This window comes from Cynocephalus volans, chromosome 6, assembly GCF_027409185.1.
Source record: "Cynocephalus volans isolate mCynVol1 chromosome 6, mCynVol1.pri, whole genome shotgun sequence".
NCBI classification, from domain to species: domain Eukaryota; kingdom Metazoa; phylum Chordata; class Mammalia; order Dermoptera; family Cynocephalidae; genus Cynocephalus; species Cynocephalus volans.
In genome coordinates, this window is record NC_084465.1 from 137,440,426 (window position 1) to 137,456,698 (window position 16,273).

The 16,273-nt window shown below is 35.8% G+C and overlaps 1 protein-coding gene across 1 annotated transcript in view; it reads left to right on the forward strand.

The window, feature by feature from the left end:
- The window catches only part of MRC1 (mannose receptor C-type 1), an 84,239-nt gene that overhangs the window by 48,293 nt on the left and 19,673 nt on the right, over window positions 1–16,273 (forward strand). The window contains exons 15-22 of the mRNA XM_063100283.1: window positions 785–929; window positions 2,507–2,548; window positions 3,807–3,970; window positions 5,031–5,098; window positions 6,344–6,444; window positions 7,153–7,298; window positions 7,671–7,785; window positions 10,540–10,706. Of these exons, the coding sequence (XP_062956353.1) occupies window positions 785–929; window positions 2,507–2,548; window positions 3,807–3,970; window positions 5,031–5,098; window positions 6,344–6,444; window positions 7,153–7,298; window positions 7,671–7,785; window positions 10,540–10,706 (948 nt within the window). The remainder of the gene's footprint in view (window positions 1–784; window positions 930–2,506; window positions 2,549–3,806; window positions 3,971–5,030; window positions 5,099–6,343; window positions 6,445–7,152; window positions 7,299–7,670; window positions 7,786–10,539; window positions 10,707–16,273) is intronic.

Sequence of the window (16,273 nt, forward strand, 5' to 3'; positions counted from 1 at the left end):
ATTCTCAGGAACAGAGAAATGAGAGATTATGGCACAGGTTGGCAATATTTAGTAGCTCTAATTATTTTGTATGATTTGAGTTTTACCTCCTCTTATAACCCACCAGCAACTTTTCAAGGCAGTTGGGTAAGATGGTTTATTAGATAGTTCCATTGATATTTGGATTTTATATTTACATCTCTGGAAAATAGATCATAATGCTTACTCCAAAATCCTGTGGGCTATGATTCCACGTTAAAAACTCCATAGAAGACTTAAACCAGAGATTCCATTTGTTTCCACTGTTCATTTTGGCAAAGTCTGGTAGCTTTGTCAGCAGCAGTTTATAGATCTTTTTCTTTAGTGAGAAGAATTCATTGTATTTCTTTATCCTACCCATTTTATAAAGAGAAAGCTTCTAACAACACACTGAAAAATTACCCCTTAAAAATGGGTTATAAACTTAGGAACTCCCAATACTGAGAAGTGGAGTGTTTTCTTGGCCAAGTTTTCCCTATATGTAAATTCCAGCTTTGTGGCCCTTGAATCCATTCTATTTAATGATATTAAAGAAAATTTTATAATAATCCATTACACACTCTATTTGACTTCAAAAGTTTCCATGTGACTAAAGCTATTTCTTTCCCACTCATGTTTGTAAACTGTGCTTTCAAAGCAAAGCTTATGAAAAAATGTAAATGGATTTTAAAAAATGCAAACACACTTTTCCTTTCCTTTTTAGATAAATGATGTCACTCTCCTAACATAAGTGTTTAATGGTTGCGTTTCAATGTTTCTAATGTAGGTTTCCTATGAAAACTGGGCTTATGGAGAACCTAATAATTATCAAAATGTTGAATTTTGTGGTGAGATGAAAGGTGACCCTGGTATGCCCTGGAATGATATTAATTGTGAACACCTTAACAACTGGATTTGCCAGATACGTAAAGGTAGGATCACCTGTCTTCTTTATCTCACATTGGACAACTAAACTCTTGACACCCCAAATCTTTCCTTTATTAGTGAAATCAAACAAACAAAATAACATAATAAGGGAACTGTCAGAGGCATCATTTTACATGATAAGAATGAAGTCACTGAGCACAGATAAATGTTCCAAAGGAACAGAAGATCAAAAGGCCACCCGGGAATCTTGGACAAGAGTCACGTCCTCCAAAATAATTCCCATGAGCAACTCTGATTCTGGTCCAGGTTCTAGTGACAGGAGTGGGTGGGTATCTACATTGTAAGCAGAGTTATGAAAATACAATTTCTTGTTTGTAATTTCCACATTGTGACCTTCCATGTTAGCCGACAAATGAAAGTCTTTCCAACACTGTATATTCTAAGTATTGATTTCTCAAGTAAATGTTCAACACAGAGGACTAGTACCATTTGGAGGCCCCTGATGCTGTCAGACCCACCTTGTTATTGATGGTCAAATATATGAATGTGAACAGTCGTTATCTGTGACTCAGAAAGTTCCACATAGCCAAGTCAGACATTGAGGTCAGAGGATCCAGATTCTATGTCAAGATAAACAAACACATAAACAAGCCTACCCTTGAACCACTATAGACACCGACTTCCTCTGTTGTAAACAGATAAATGGAGCTGCATTGCCCTCTGCTGTTGGGGAATGTTGTCAACTGTTTCAATTCTTCTGCTAGAGGCACTGAACAGCCCTCCTGCTGTCCATCTGCTTATTGTCTTCACTCCTTCTGCTTAGATTAGTGCATTCCAATTTTCCAGAGTAGAAGAATCAATGGTGGCCAGTTTTCTTTTAAAGTTCTCCTATCAGTGGCTAGTATCCTTTTTGTATTATTAGTAGCTCTACTGTTATAGGTGTTAAATATGTTAACCCAAAAGCTAAGTAACCAGAGTACTTTTATCAGATTCCGAAAAAATCCAGATAAATCACTAACTACCTAGAAAGAAAAATATTTCATAAACTTTTAGTAAAACATACATTTAATAAAAGTAAGATTTTTTGAAGAAAAGATATTTGTTTTCGTGAATTGGTAGTTCATATTTAAGAGTTTCAAATAATGAAATTGTAAGTAATTTCACAGCTAATTATAAGATGTCACATCAATTGATCACCTACTACGTACCAGTAACTCACATATTTTACTCCATCTATTTATTTACACATATCACTAATTCCTTTTTGTAGTTGACAAAACCAAGGCTAACCTATTTAAATCCAGGCTTGGGATTTGAAGCTAGGCTTTCTGATTCTAAAACTCATATCCTTTTCTTTCCTTTATATGACACTACTTGAGCTTGAAAACTCTCTTCCAATTTCTGGTGGTCATTACTGCACCTAATTTGTGTGACTCTTAACTCCGATTTCTCTTTTGCTTCATTCCCCTTGTCACAACATGGTAAGTGAATTAGACAGTGGAAGGGGAGAGGAAAGAAGAGAATGTTTACGTTTTTAGCGAAACTGACACATGAAAATAGAAGGATATGCAATAGCAGATGTTCAAGCACACTTTGTATCTAATTTTCTCTTGTTTTACAGGACAAACACCAAAACCTGAGCCAACACCAGCTCCTCAAGACAGTAGGTGTTTCCTTATTTTCTGATCTCCTTATTGGTAGCTTCCCCCAACTCCTTTCCTTTCTCAGTGAAAAAAATTACTTACCCTAGGAAGGTGGAGAGCAGAAGTTCTTAATATCTTTGAGAGTCTCATGACAACCTGGATCTTCCTCTCCAAAGAGAGGCTCACACGCACAATCAAAAGCGATGTTAATTTCTCAAGTGTTCATGAATCAAATACAAGGGCCCAGATTTCGTCTTCTTCAGCACGTAATTAGTTTCCAATGGCTGCTGTAACCAATTACTGCAAATGTGGTGGCTTAATGAACACACATATTCCATTAAAATTCTGGAAGCCAGAAATCTGAAATCAGTTTTGCTGGGCCCAAATCCAGGTGTCGGCAGACCGTGCTCCCGTCAGAGGCTGTGAGGGAGAATCCGTTTCCTTGCCTTTTCCAGCTTCTAGAGCTCTTGCCTTGCATTCACTGGTTCATGGCCCCTTTCTCTATCTTCAAAACCAGCAACGTAGCATCTTGTTTTAGTTGTCACCTTGTCTTCTTCTCATGTTGTCACATCTCCTCCTACTTCCTTTTACTCTCTTAGTAGAGAGTGTCTACTAAGGACACTGGTTATTACATTAGGGTCTACCCATATAATCCAAGATAATCTCTCCATCTCAAGATCCTTAACTTGATCACACTTACAAAGCCTCCTTTTCCATATAAGGTAACATTCACTGGTTCCAGGTATAAGGATCTTTGGGGACCCTTATTCAGCCTACGATAGCACAGTACCATAGAATCCCACAGTTTTGGAAAAAGTCTTAGAAGCCCTCCTGGTATATGAATTTCTTGGTTCTCTGATTTTACCCCAAAGCACCCAAGTTCATCTGTTTGAAGTTCTTTCTTATTTTGAGATAAGATCTGCTTTCTCATAGCTCCCACTCTGTGGACCTAGAACATCACGGATGCACGTATATAAATCCTTCCATCTATGCTATCCGATTGATGAAAGTCACACTGGGAGATCTTTTACCCAATAATGACACATGGAACATAGTTGGGAAAAGAAAGTGGCTAATTTTTACAGGGTTGATGGAAAGTGGATATTTGGCTTTAGGCAATTCAATCTGTATTTGACATAGACATTCTGCTTATTCTGGGCCCTTAGAGTTACAGATACCTCTGATATAGCTACCATGTCCTCTTAGCTTTTATGTACTGAACATGCCAGATTCTTGAATTCATCTAAGTAAACTTCATCACCTTTTTAAATTTTTCAGATCCACCAGTCACTGAAGATGGGTGGGTTATTTACAAAGACTACCAGTATTATTTTAGCAAAGAGAAGGAAACCATGGAAAATGCACGAGCATTTTGCAAGAGGAATTTTGGTGATCTTGTTTCTATTCAAAGTGAAAGTGAAAAGAAGTTTCTATGGAGATATGTAAGAATATGATTAACTTAAGAATGGAAGAGTGACATGTGATGAACAAAGATCAGTACCCCATGCACAATTTCTAATTATGTGCTGAATTTGAACCTGCTAAGGTCAGGAGTAAAGATGTAAATGTCAGAGAAGGAAGCCATAGCAGAAGTTATGCCTTATCATTTGAATATTCAGTGCAGATTCACAGAATGTGAAACGTTTTTTAGTCTGGGCTTTGTGAGAATCCATACTTGATGGCTTTGAGTTCACTAATTTGATATTCAAATATTATAATTCTTAATTAGCTGTTACATATCAACCCTGAACCCTTTGTGTTATGCAGCTTGATTATTAATTAAAAAACCTTTCTCAATTGGGCCATGCTGTTGGCTAACAGATAGTACAGCTTGATGATTCATATTAAAATCTTTCAGCCATCACTGAAAGTATAATTATTTTTTCCAAGAGTGCTTGGCTCAATATCTGATTAAAAATCTTCATGACATCCTCATTGTCAGAAAGGAAGTAAGAGAGGGAACAGAAAAAAATAAGTTGATAAGTACTGAAAGAATAAAAACTTGATTGATTACAAAAGTACTAGAGTGTAGTCTGACTTATCTTTGTGGATATATCTTGCTTTGAAATTCTCAGAATATTTCCTAATATTGCACAAATATATAGTTAAAACATATATTTATTTATTATTATATTATTATTATAATATCTATTATATATTTATTTATTATTATATTATTATTATATATATTTCCTTTTTGCATAATCCTGCCTGGCTACTTTATTTTAAAGAAGGTCTTCAACAACATAGCCACTGTAGGCATTTGATATTATAGATAATAAATAACATAATAAAGTATTTGCATTGCAAATGCAGGTTGTTGAATTGTGTGCATATTTTTCTTTTTATTTCTATGAAAAATGTAACAGAATATGCAATATTTCTGCATGAATTCTCCCTTAGGAAAGATTTCAAATAACCTCATTAATATGTACATTTTGTTTAAAAGCTTGTTTATTATATGATTATGAATTGAACTATATGTAAACTTCCATGTTTTAGGTAAACAGGAATGATGCACAGTCAGCGTATTTTATTGGCTTATTGATCAGCTTGGATAAAAAGTTTGTGTAAGTAAATCAAGCTAAAACAACTTTGCTTAGGATAGTGATCTGATAAATACCTACGAGGTATTCTGAGACTTTTGTTTTGCTGAATGCATTTTTTAAAATGCTATAGCATTTTCAATCTAAAAAGCATCTTTGAAAAAATAAAAAAATAATTCAATATAAGTATATTAACTATTTTCAACACTTATAACTCTCAAATAAACAACTCAAAATTGGATTTGATCTTGCAAAACTTCACCTGTCTTTGTTTTCAGATATAATCATCTGTCAGTAAATAATCTATTAAAAAGACATATTAGATATGAATATTGAATTTATTTTAAAAATTATGATCCCATTTGTACTAACCTTGGTGCCTAGAACCAAAGAACCCTTTTCTATTGTCCCACTCACTGTTTTGAAGTACTCTTTCAATTGCATGAAATGCTTTCCTTTCAAAAGAATGATTGGACTGTTTTCCATTAGATACGGGATCCAGGAAAAGATGTGGAAAAGAGGAAGTTAGTACATTTTTGGAGTTTCTTTCCTTGTTCATTAATACACTTGCTCTACCAAGTTTGAAGAGCTGTTATGCTCTCCTGGCTTCTGCACAGATGTTTTAGCCACATACATTCCATGGGACTGTTATTGCCATGAGCAATAGAGACCTCAATTCAAGGTCATTATTTTTAAAGAACAGAAATGTTTGCTGTTCTTTTGGACAGGCACCATTTTATCATCTCTAAAATGAGAGGGTCAAATTCGATGATCTTTTGGTCCCTTGCCAGCACTCACGGTCTCTGAATTTCTATAATTTATGAAAATAAGCATTGGTAGCAAATAACCTACCTTACAAGACACCAGAGTAACCTTGAAAATCAGAGAATGGGTCTAATGAGAAATTCTATATTCTCTACCTCTCTGTGGGTGGTTTTGTTTTGTGGGAGTTGTGCCCAAGGAGAAATATGGGAGGATTTCTGTTTCTGGCCCACTTCCTGAGTAATGGGGATCTGCATTTTTTCTCCCACTTCAAGACAAAAGGTAGTGTCTTCCAGTGAGGGAAAAGAAGACAGATTCACCAAGACATCAGGGTTGCTAGAGGAGCCCAATGCTGAGGATTGCACCAAGCACCCATGCATTTGGGGGTTTTCCTCTAGTCTCCCTATGACTCCCTCTTCTAGATTGACTTGCCTTTCCCCCAGCTAGGCTATGGCCAATTATTGTAATGATTGGATTGTTGCAAAATGCCTGAATTTTCTTTTCCAGTTGGATGGATGGAAGCAAAGTGGATTATGTCTCTTGGGCCACAGGTGAACCCAATTTTGCAAATGAAGATGAAAACTGTGTAACCATGTACTCAAACTCAGGTACACAATACCCACATCTTCTTGAATTTTCTTTGTGGTGTGATGTGTCATTTCCTACATCCCTAGGCTGAAAGCAAGTTGTGTACTTAAGTTAGGTGAGATAAGAAGAGCGAATAATGGAGAAATCCAATCTTAGTAGCATAACTGTTCAATTTGTAAGGAGAATCGATGCTTTACAATTATGCTAATAAATGGCATAATTGGTCTTCTCACTTCTTCTCAAATTATAAAACATGTTTTTGTGTTCTGATTTCAGAAAAATATCCAAAATATGTTTATCTATCTCTGTTATCTCTCTCTCCAGCTCCTTATTATTATTTAAAATGGGAATAATGACAGATTTATCTGTTGTTGAGAAGATTAAATGAAATATTATATCGAAAACATTGAGCAGATGCTTGGTATATGAAAAGTTTAGTATTATTAGGTTATTATTATTAGTTATTGCTACCTATTCAGATAATATATCTGCAACACCAAGTACCTGCTTACTGCACAAGAAGCTCCCTATGAAGTTGAACTATTAGTAGTTTAAGTGACTGAGCAAAAGGATATTGCATGGATTCTTCTTGTCACCGGTTTAAAAATAAAGTTTGTTATAGTCTGAACCATTTTGAGAATCCTTATAAAATATAAATATGTTTTTCAAAAAGAGTGTGTTTAAACATAAACATGTAAATCTAATTTAACTATTTTGTTCTCTGCCAGGGTTTTGGAATGACATTAATTGTGGTTATCCAAATGCCTTCATTTGTCAGCGACATAACAGCAGCATCAATGCCACCACAGTTGCACCTACCATGACCCCAGGCCCAGCAGGTTGTACAGAAGGTTGGAATTTTTACAATAACAAGGTACTAGGAGAATTAATTGCAGTCTTGACATTGATCAATATGGAGACTGACAATGAAAATCTTTCACCTTAAGGTTAACTTTTGCTTAAAATATTTAGCAAGAATAGGTGGAGAGTACCATGACAAATTCTTTATGGAAATTGAGAGCATACTTGAAGATATTATCCTAATAGCTACCTTTTATCCCACGGGAGAATAAAAATTTGCAAAGAATGATTGTGGGTCATAAAACTAACTTAAGTTTTTTAATCTCTATTTGGTTTTGAGAAAATTTATATTTAGCTATAACTTCACGAAGAATTTTTATTTCTTTAGAGGAAACTTTATTATCTTTAGTTAATTCCTATGGTTTTTTTTTCCCTTCCATCCTAGTGTTTCAAAATATTTGGATTTGTTGACGAAGAGAGAAAAAATTGGATGGATGCACGAAAAGCTTGCAGAGAATTTGGAGGAAATCTGGTATCCATACACAGTGAAAAAGAGCAAGGTACATAGGCTATTCTACAATCAGGGATGCATTTAAATATGTAATTTTGCCTATCAAATGGTAGGACATTGCTGATAGTAAATGAGTTTTTGGTTTTCCAGAGTAAAAACTAGGAAGGGAAAAAAAATCACACTCTTGCTGAGAACTATTTTATTTAGTTGTAGCCACCATGCTTTCTACATAAAGTCCTTTCCCATTGTCATCACAACCTTATAAAGCAGGTATGATTACCCCATTTTGTGAATGAGGAAATAGTGTTCAGAGAGCTTTGAGTCAAGGAGCTTGCCTAGTAAGCAGTGGAGTTGGGAGTCAAACCTAGTTCTGTTTAGCTTAAATCCCATCCTGTTTCCACCAAATCAGTTTGCTCCCCGAACAGCCAAGGAAGAGTAGTTTTAATGATAAAATGAAAAATTGCTGATTTCCCATTTACTTCTCTTCTTTTGACCCTATCACTTATAATGCAATACGACTGATATTTTCAATATGAACTTTGGACAAATTGAGAACAATTTTTCGATAAAACGTAAGAATAAACCAGAGCTATGAAGAAGAGCACTGAAGTAGAAAACTCACCGTATCCATACAGCAGATTGTAAAATTCATTGTATTGTCAAAAGAAAGGTACCTAGCACTTTTGTGTGATCTTTGAAGGGCTGCCTTTGCTGAAAGAGATTGAATTTGTGACTTTCTGCACTTTAAGGAGGATGTTGACCAACTGCAGGAGATTCAGGCTAAACTGATCATGGGTTTGGAAACCACCGTAAGAGAATAATGGTTGAAAGACCCTAGGTTACACAGCTTGGAAAAGAGAGAATGTGGACTTTAAAGGACTGATCTGTGTGGCCCTGGAAGTACTGATGAATGCAGTTTCAAGGAAGTAGATTTAGGCTGAAAATTAGGAAGCCATTCTAACAGAACTGATTGGATGGGCTGCTTTGTAAGGGAAATGAAGTTTCTAAAGGGTTGTGAAAATGCTTGAACTGAAATATCCTCAAATGGATGCTGCAGAGTCACATACATTGATTGGTACACAGTGTAGAGGATGCTCCATAGATGTTTATATAAATTTTTGAGATGTGGACTGGATAGTCTCTAAGCTCTCTTTTGGTTCTAAATTTCTTTGACTTCCAAGATCATTTACTGCAAAAGTATGTCTCAAAAAGTATAAGAAAGAAGGAAGATACTAGAAATTGGCATGGCGCTCTCCCAAATGTTTATTTTAGTCTATTAATGTTGCCAAGTGCTCCCATAGAACACATTGTACAATAAATCAACCAAGCTTTCAGTGAGAACTTTTGACACATTCAGCAACTTGCCAGCACTAAAAGAAAAAGGTCACTTCAAAGCATACAATACAAGAATGTAACAGTCACCTCTCTTTAACCGGTCTACCGCATTTTGGGCTTAGCTACCCAGCAGAGAAACACAATAATTGATTTCCTCTCTTAACCATAAAGTGCTGATTCCTGGCATAACAAAATTAGAACCTGGATAATAGAGATGTGCAGAAGGAAACAATTTTCAGATAAAATAACATTATTGCTGGCAAAACAGGCACACGTTGTTGAATTCTTATTGTGGTTGCTGGCAGAAAAAAGAACTGAATATTGGCAGGTAGAGCTTTTCCACGTTTCACTTCAAGTTGGGGATAAGGCAAAAATTATGATTTTTATTTAGGAAACAAAATAAAACCAAAATAAGTATCTACCCATGCTCTTCTCTGTCTGAAAAATATTGGAAGAATTTTTTTCAACCTTTAGTTAATTGAGGAAAAAGTAAATCTCTCTGAGCAAGGTGGTTGCTGCCTCTCCTACTCTGCAGAAAGAATAAGCATACAGTAAGCGCTCTTCCCTGGAATTGTTTGTTCAGGAATCAACAGAGCATTGTATCTCTGTGGACTTCAATTTTGCATTTTCTATTAGTAACCCCAAGGGCTTAGTCATTCCATTTCCTATTTACACTCAGGGGACGTATTTGAGCATAAATGTTTGCAGATTGTTGTTCTATAGAGTAGATGCTTGTGTGAGTCTGTTTCTGTTGCTTGACAAAATACTCTATCTTCTCACTCAGTGATATGAGCACTTAAGCATCAGGATGCCCCCTAGGTACAGGCACACTCAGTGGATGGCCACTGATCTCTTAGGAATTGCCTGTCTGGGAGGAATCCCAACTGGGTAGCTCTTTGGGTTTGGTAATTTGAGATACTGATAATTTGACAGCCTAATGTTTCTTATTTTGGCAAATGGTATTTGTTTTCAGAACTTTATGGGTTAAGTGTCCTCTCTCCCAAGTTACTGTAATCAGATCATCTTATATACAGAATCAAGACAGGTGCTAACCCGTAGGATGAGTTTTTCTGAATTAGAAAGATGTGCCTCTTCTTGCAGTATAGGAGGCAGCCATAACCCTGATTGATGTGCACAAAATGGACAGTGGCACATGGAATGGACTTTAGCCTCCTTTGGCCCCCTTGACCTGGTGCTGTTGGGCAAGGTGCAACTTGCATAACTATCAGCAGTGGCCTAGATAAAACCCAGATTTTTATTGTAAGAAAATTTTCAAAGTCCAAAGAACAAGTGGTAACACAATGTTAAAGTTGAAATGTATTTGTGTTCTTGCTAAGTGCTTTTAAATAATAATGAAGACATGAATCATGTGCTCAGTATGTTGAAATTAATGCATTTTGAAATTTTTCTGTAATTTTAGTATGAGCCCCCAGTGTTTGAAATTATTTTTTTTGAAACTTTCTTTCAGCATTTCTAACCTATCATATGAAGAACTCCACTTTAAATACATGGATTGGGCTGAATGATATCAATTCAGAGCACACTTTCCTTTGGACGGATGGGCGAGGAGTTCATTATACAAACTGGGGGAAAGGTTACCCCGGTGGAAGAAGAAGCAGTCTTTCTTATGAAGATGTAAATATCGGTTTCAGGTCACCTCTCTATTCACTATCAGCTGGCACTGAGTCATCATATGATTGATTGATCTTCTGTGAAAATCTACCAGAATGCTCCTTGATGTGGTCCATTCTTTTAACTGTTTCAGGCTAAGCTTACTTCGAAGGAAGGGGTATAAATTCAGATAAGAACTCTTTGGCTTGGCAGTGTGATGGTAACGAGGGGTAGGAAAACCCAGCTGCAGTCTGGGCTGATCTTGTAGTGAGGCCAAGTACTTCGACTCAGAGTTATCAACTTACTTTGCACCAGCTGCCTCTAACCTCTTGATGCTGTTGTAGTATTGGGGGTATAGATCTAGAAGCTGCTCCTATTCGTAAAGATATCATCATCATCGTCGTCGTCGTCATCATCATTATTATTGAGCAGTAACATTTATAGAGTGCTTATTATGTGCCAAACACTGTGCTAAGAGTTTTGGTACATTAACCTAAGAGACAGACTATTGCTTCTTTACTTTACTGCTTTTATACTTATATAATTGACTAATCAACTAATCAATGTCAAGTACCATGCTAGGGATTGTGAAAAGCATGACAAAATGTAAGATTTTGTTCTTAAGCTAACGCTTCAGCTAGACCTCTAGTCTTATATAAGAAAGAAGATCATAAAGAAATGAAAGTGTATAATGACAGGATCAGCTGTAAAGTACTAGAATCATTAAAGGGAAAGACTCACTGTGGGATGGAGTGGTTTAATAAGTTGACACATATCTAGAAAGCCCATTGTGTAAGGCACTGTGTTTGCATTACGTGGTGGGTGGTAGTGAGAGGAATAAAAAAAAGAATCATCTATGAGCTTTTTTCCCCAAGAAGTTCAAAACATAATAATAATAATACTATTGGCCAGAGAATGAGGAAGGCCATGCTATGTGGGAAAGGTGAGCAAAGTCTTCAAGAAAAAGTCACAAGGTATGTTTGGGCAGGAGTAAATGGTTGGATGTCGCAGGAGTTTTATGCAGAAAAGTAGGAGTTAGCTTCAAAAGGTAGAAAGCAGAATTTAGAGAAATTTAGATGCTCTTTGAGAGAGTTTGGACTTTGTCAGACAGGCAGCAAAAAAAAAAAAAAAAAAAAATGAGTATAAAAACAATCTAATCAAATGGCATTTTCATGGTAATTACTTTGGTAGCTGTGTGTGGGATAGACACACTTCGGTGATGCGTAAGTGACTTTCTGTGGAAAAATTCTTTGATCCTCATTACATAAAAGAGGACTGAAAGCTTACTGAAGAAGTTAAAGTAGAATGGAGAGAACTAGAGTTTGCTTTAAAAATTTAATAGAAGAGAGTTGAATTTTATGTAAATAAAAAATCATTATTGCATTTTTTGGTTGTTTTTAGAACATAAGGGAAAACAGAAAAAATAAAAACAGACCAATACATAAAATCTGTCAGCTCATCATTCAGAAAAAAAAAAACAAACCTGTTAAGTTTTTGTTGAACTTACTCCTAGACTATTTCATAGTGCATGTAAATATTTAAAGTATGTACTTGATAAAAATGGAATCAAAACATGCATAATATTTTGTTACAGTTTTAGGACTTAAAAAACAGAGGATTAAATACAGCTAAAGAGAATGGGAGAAAACTTTTCGTAATGCTTTTTGTGGAGGAAACATACTTGTTTTGTAACAGGTTTTCTGGATTAGAGCAATGACTCTAAGTCAGGAAAACGGCTAAGAAGAGAGATGGGAGCGAGTGTAGAATCTTTGAAATGTAGGACTGAGGGTGCCTGATAGTTGAGCCTTATGGGATAAGGACACTGGAGGCAAGGAGGTTGACAAGATGACTGTAGCAGTAGTGTAGGCTATGATTAACTGTGGCTCATATAATGAGTTAAAGCTGTGTTTACTTTACAGTGACCCCTGTCACTTCTATTTCATTCAAACTTCAGTCACTTTATTTTTTCTTCTATTTGTGTATTGCTATTGGTGCACTGTTGATTTAATATTTTCTTTAATTTCTAAGCATTTTAGGGTTTTCAGCTAAATGTTACGGATTTCTAGTTTAATGTCATTATAGTCTTAGAGTACAGTTTGTATGCTCTCTATTTTCTAAAATTTGTTAAGGTGTGTTTTATGGTCTATGTTGGTGAATGTTCCATGTGAGCTTGAGAAGAATGTATATTGTGCTGTTGCTGGATAAAGTAGTCTATAGATGTCAATGAGACCTAGTTGATTGATGATACTAATCAGTTCAACTACGTCCTTTCTGATTTTCTGCCTGCTGGATTTGTCCATTTTTGATAGAGGGTTGTTGAAGTCTCCAACTTTAATCGTGAATTCTCCTTGCAGTTCTGTTAGTTTGTGCCTTACATATTTTGATGCTCTGTTGTTAGGCATATAAACCTTAAGGATCGTTGTATCTTCTTGGAGAATTGTTGTCTCCTTTATCATTATGCAATTCTTTATCTCTGATAACCTTCCTTGCTCTGTAGTCTGCTCTGTCTGATTAGTGTTGGCATGGTATATCTTTTTCTTATTGATTAGTGTTAACATCGTATATCTTTCTCCATTCCTTTATTTTTGGTCTAGATGTGTCTTCTTATTTAAAGTGAGTTTCTTGTACCAATGTATGAGTCTCTATCTTTTAATTGGTATATTTAGACCATTAACATTTAAAATAATTATTGATATAGGTGGATTAATATCTATCATATTTTCACTGTTTTCTATTGTTTTTTGTTTCTTTTTTTGTCTTCCTCTCATGTTTTTTCTCCTTCTCTTGTTTACTTAAACACTTTCTATGACTCCATTTTCTTAACATAACAATTATGCTTTTTTAAAAAAACTTTCTTCAGGGGTTGCTCTTGAGTTTGCAGTATACATGTACAACTAATCCAAGTGCTTTTTCAAATTGCACTATATCACTTCCCAGCTAGTGCAAGTACCTTATAACAGAGTATTCCCCATTTCTTCCTCCTGTCCCTTAGAATACTGATGTCATTCATTTCACTTATCCATAAGCTATTCTCACCAAATACATTGTTGCTGCTATTATTTTGAGCAAACTGTTACCTGTTAGATCAGTTAAGAATGAGGAAAATGAAAAAATTTCTTTGTTTCCTCATATAGACCTGAGTTTCTGATGCATGTAATTTTCCTTGCTTTTTGTTTTAACATTTCTTTCAATTCAGGTCTACTGTTAACACATTCTCTCAATGTGTTTCTCAGTTCTCTGAGAAAGTCTTTGTTTCCTTTTCACTTTTGAATAAAAATTTCACTGAATACAGAATTATAGGTTGGTGGGGGTTTTTTTTCTTTCAACACTTTAACTTGCTTTCAACTTGCTTCATGCTTGCATGGTTTCTGGAGGGAAATCTAATGTTGTTATTATCATTGCTTCTTTACAGGTAAAGTGGTTTTTTTTTCAGGTTTATTTTAAGATTTTTGTCTTTGTCTTTGATTTTCTGCAGCTTAATATAATAAACCTAGCTGTAGTTATTTTGGTATTTGTCCTGTCTGGTGTTCTCTGAACTTCCTGGATCTATGATTTGGTGTCTGTCATTAATTTTGGGAAATTTTAAGTCATTATTGCTTCAAATATTTCTTCTGTTCCATTCTTTCTTGCTTCTGTGGCTGTGTGCAATTTATCAGTAAACCCATTGAAGATAATCTTCATTTTTGCTAAGGTGTTTTTGATTTCTAGCATTTGCTTTTGATTCTTTCTTAGTGTTTCCATTTCTTTGCTTACATTACCTTTTTGCTCTTATGTGTTGTCTACTTTTTACGTTAGAGTCCTTAGTATATTATTCATAATTTTTATTTCCTAGTCTGATAATTCCCACATCTCTATAATATCCTGAGTCTGGCTCTTAAGCTTGGCCTTCTCTTTAAACTGTGTTTTTTATCTTTTAGTATGTCTTGTGATTTTATGTTGAATGTTGGATATGATGTACTGGATGAAGGGAACTGAGGCGACTAGACCTTTAGTGTGAGGTTTTGTGTTGATCTGGCTGGGGGTTAGATTGTGTTTTCTGTTTGTTGTAGCTGTAGATGTCAAGGGCTGGAATTTCTTGTTTTTGTCTCCCCTGTTGTCTTTGGGCTTTCCTAAAAATTTCTTAAATAACATTGGAGAGGCACACTTCTTTTGCTGGTGTCCCCCTGTTATTATGTAGGAGCTTTATTGATGTGTTGCTAAGGTGTTGGGGGAGGAGAAGTGTTTTATATCTTATGATTAGGTCTCAGCTCTTCAGTGTGGCTACATACCTGGCTGTGACCTTCAAAAGTGCTTTCCACTTGTGTTTTGTTTTGTTTCATTTTGTTTTCCTCTCTCAGGTGAGACAGAAAGGTTAGAGGGTGCTGAAACTGAGTATTTTCTTTCTCCAGGTCGGTTAATGTGTGGTAAATCCCTGGTCAGTTAGGTAATGGTAAAATAGTGTCTCTTGAGGGCAGGCCTTATTAAAAAGAACAGAATGAATGTTCTATTATATTTCAAAATGGTCCTTTCTCCACTATCTCTGGTGGAAGCAAGAGGGGATTTTTCTCCAGTCTTCACTGTGAGAAATTAGTATGGTACCTGGTGATAAAACTCATGAAAATGTGGGGGTCTCCCTAAGACTGCCTCCACCCCACCAAGATTTTAATTCTTGAAGTTGTCCAGACTGGGCTTCCAGCAATTTGTCAATGACAGTTTAGCTTTTCCTTTCCTGATACTGGTTCCCATGGAGTTTTCTACTCCTGTGCTTCTGCTCTGGTAAGTTGTGATTCCCGGTAGCTACATTTCTGTCTTTTCAATGTTGGGGGTAGATGTTTGCCTTGTGACCTGTATTATCTGAGAAGAGTTGTTGATTTTCAATTTTTTTTCAGCCTTTTTCTTATGATGTGTAGGGACAAGCTCTTTATATGTCAGACTATGTTCAACATTTTCCTTAAACCTCCCCCCCACCTTTTTTTTTTTTTTTGCTTAAATTTATTTTGAAAGAAAACTTTATATTAGGAGAAAGCAGAAATCTGGTATTATTCACCATAAATGGGAGATATCTCTAAAATAAATACAAAATAAATACAATGAAATTATGGAGCTCCAGCAAAGAGCAGAATGATTTGACAAGATGTCCTGTCTTTTTTTCTGGCTCTCCTCAGTGACCTCTCCCTAGCCTTCATCCTCTTACTTTAAATGAGCAAAATTAGGTTGCAGCTGTATCTGGAAATGGAACAGGGAGCATGTGTTTCTCTCACCTCTCCCAGACCAGGACCAGATGTGAGCACAGACCAGATGGACCAGATATGTTGGTTAGAATGGGAGGAACGGCACTTAAGAAGAAAAATACTGAGATTGATTTAGACAATACTTGAAGGAAAAAAGGATTTGGGGAAAAAATGAATTGTAAAGAGGGAATAGTAAAAAGCACTGTGTTTCATGACGTTTTTGCTCACTTTTGGCTTATAAACCATATGATGGGAGCTTGGAACTGCACGCACATTCACAACCAAACGAAGAATAGTTTTCCAATCCTGGTATACTCCCCTGTAAGATTACAAGTAAGATGTGAAACTATCTAGCTATACTAGCAATTTGCTCTGAATCTA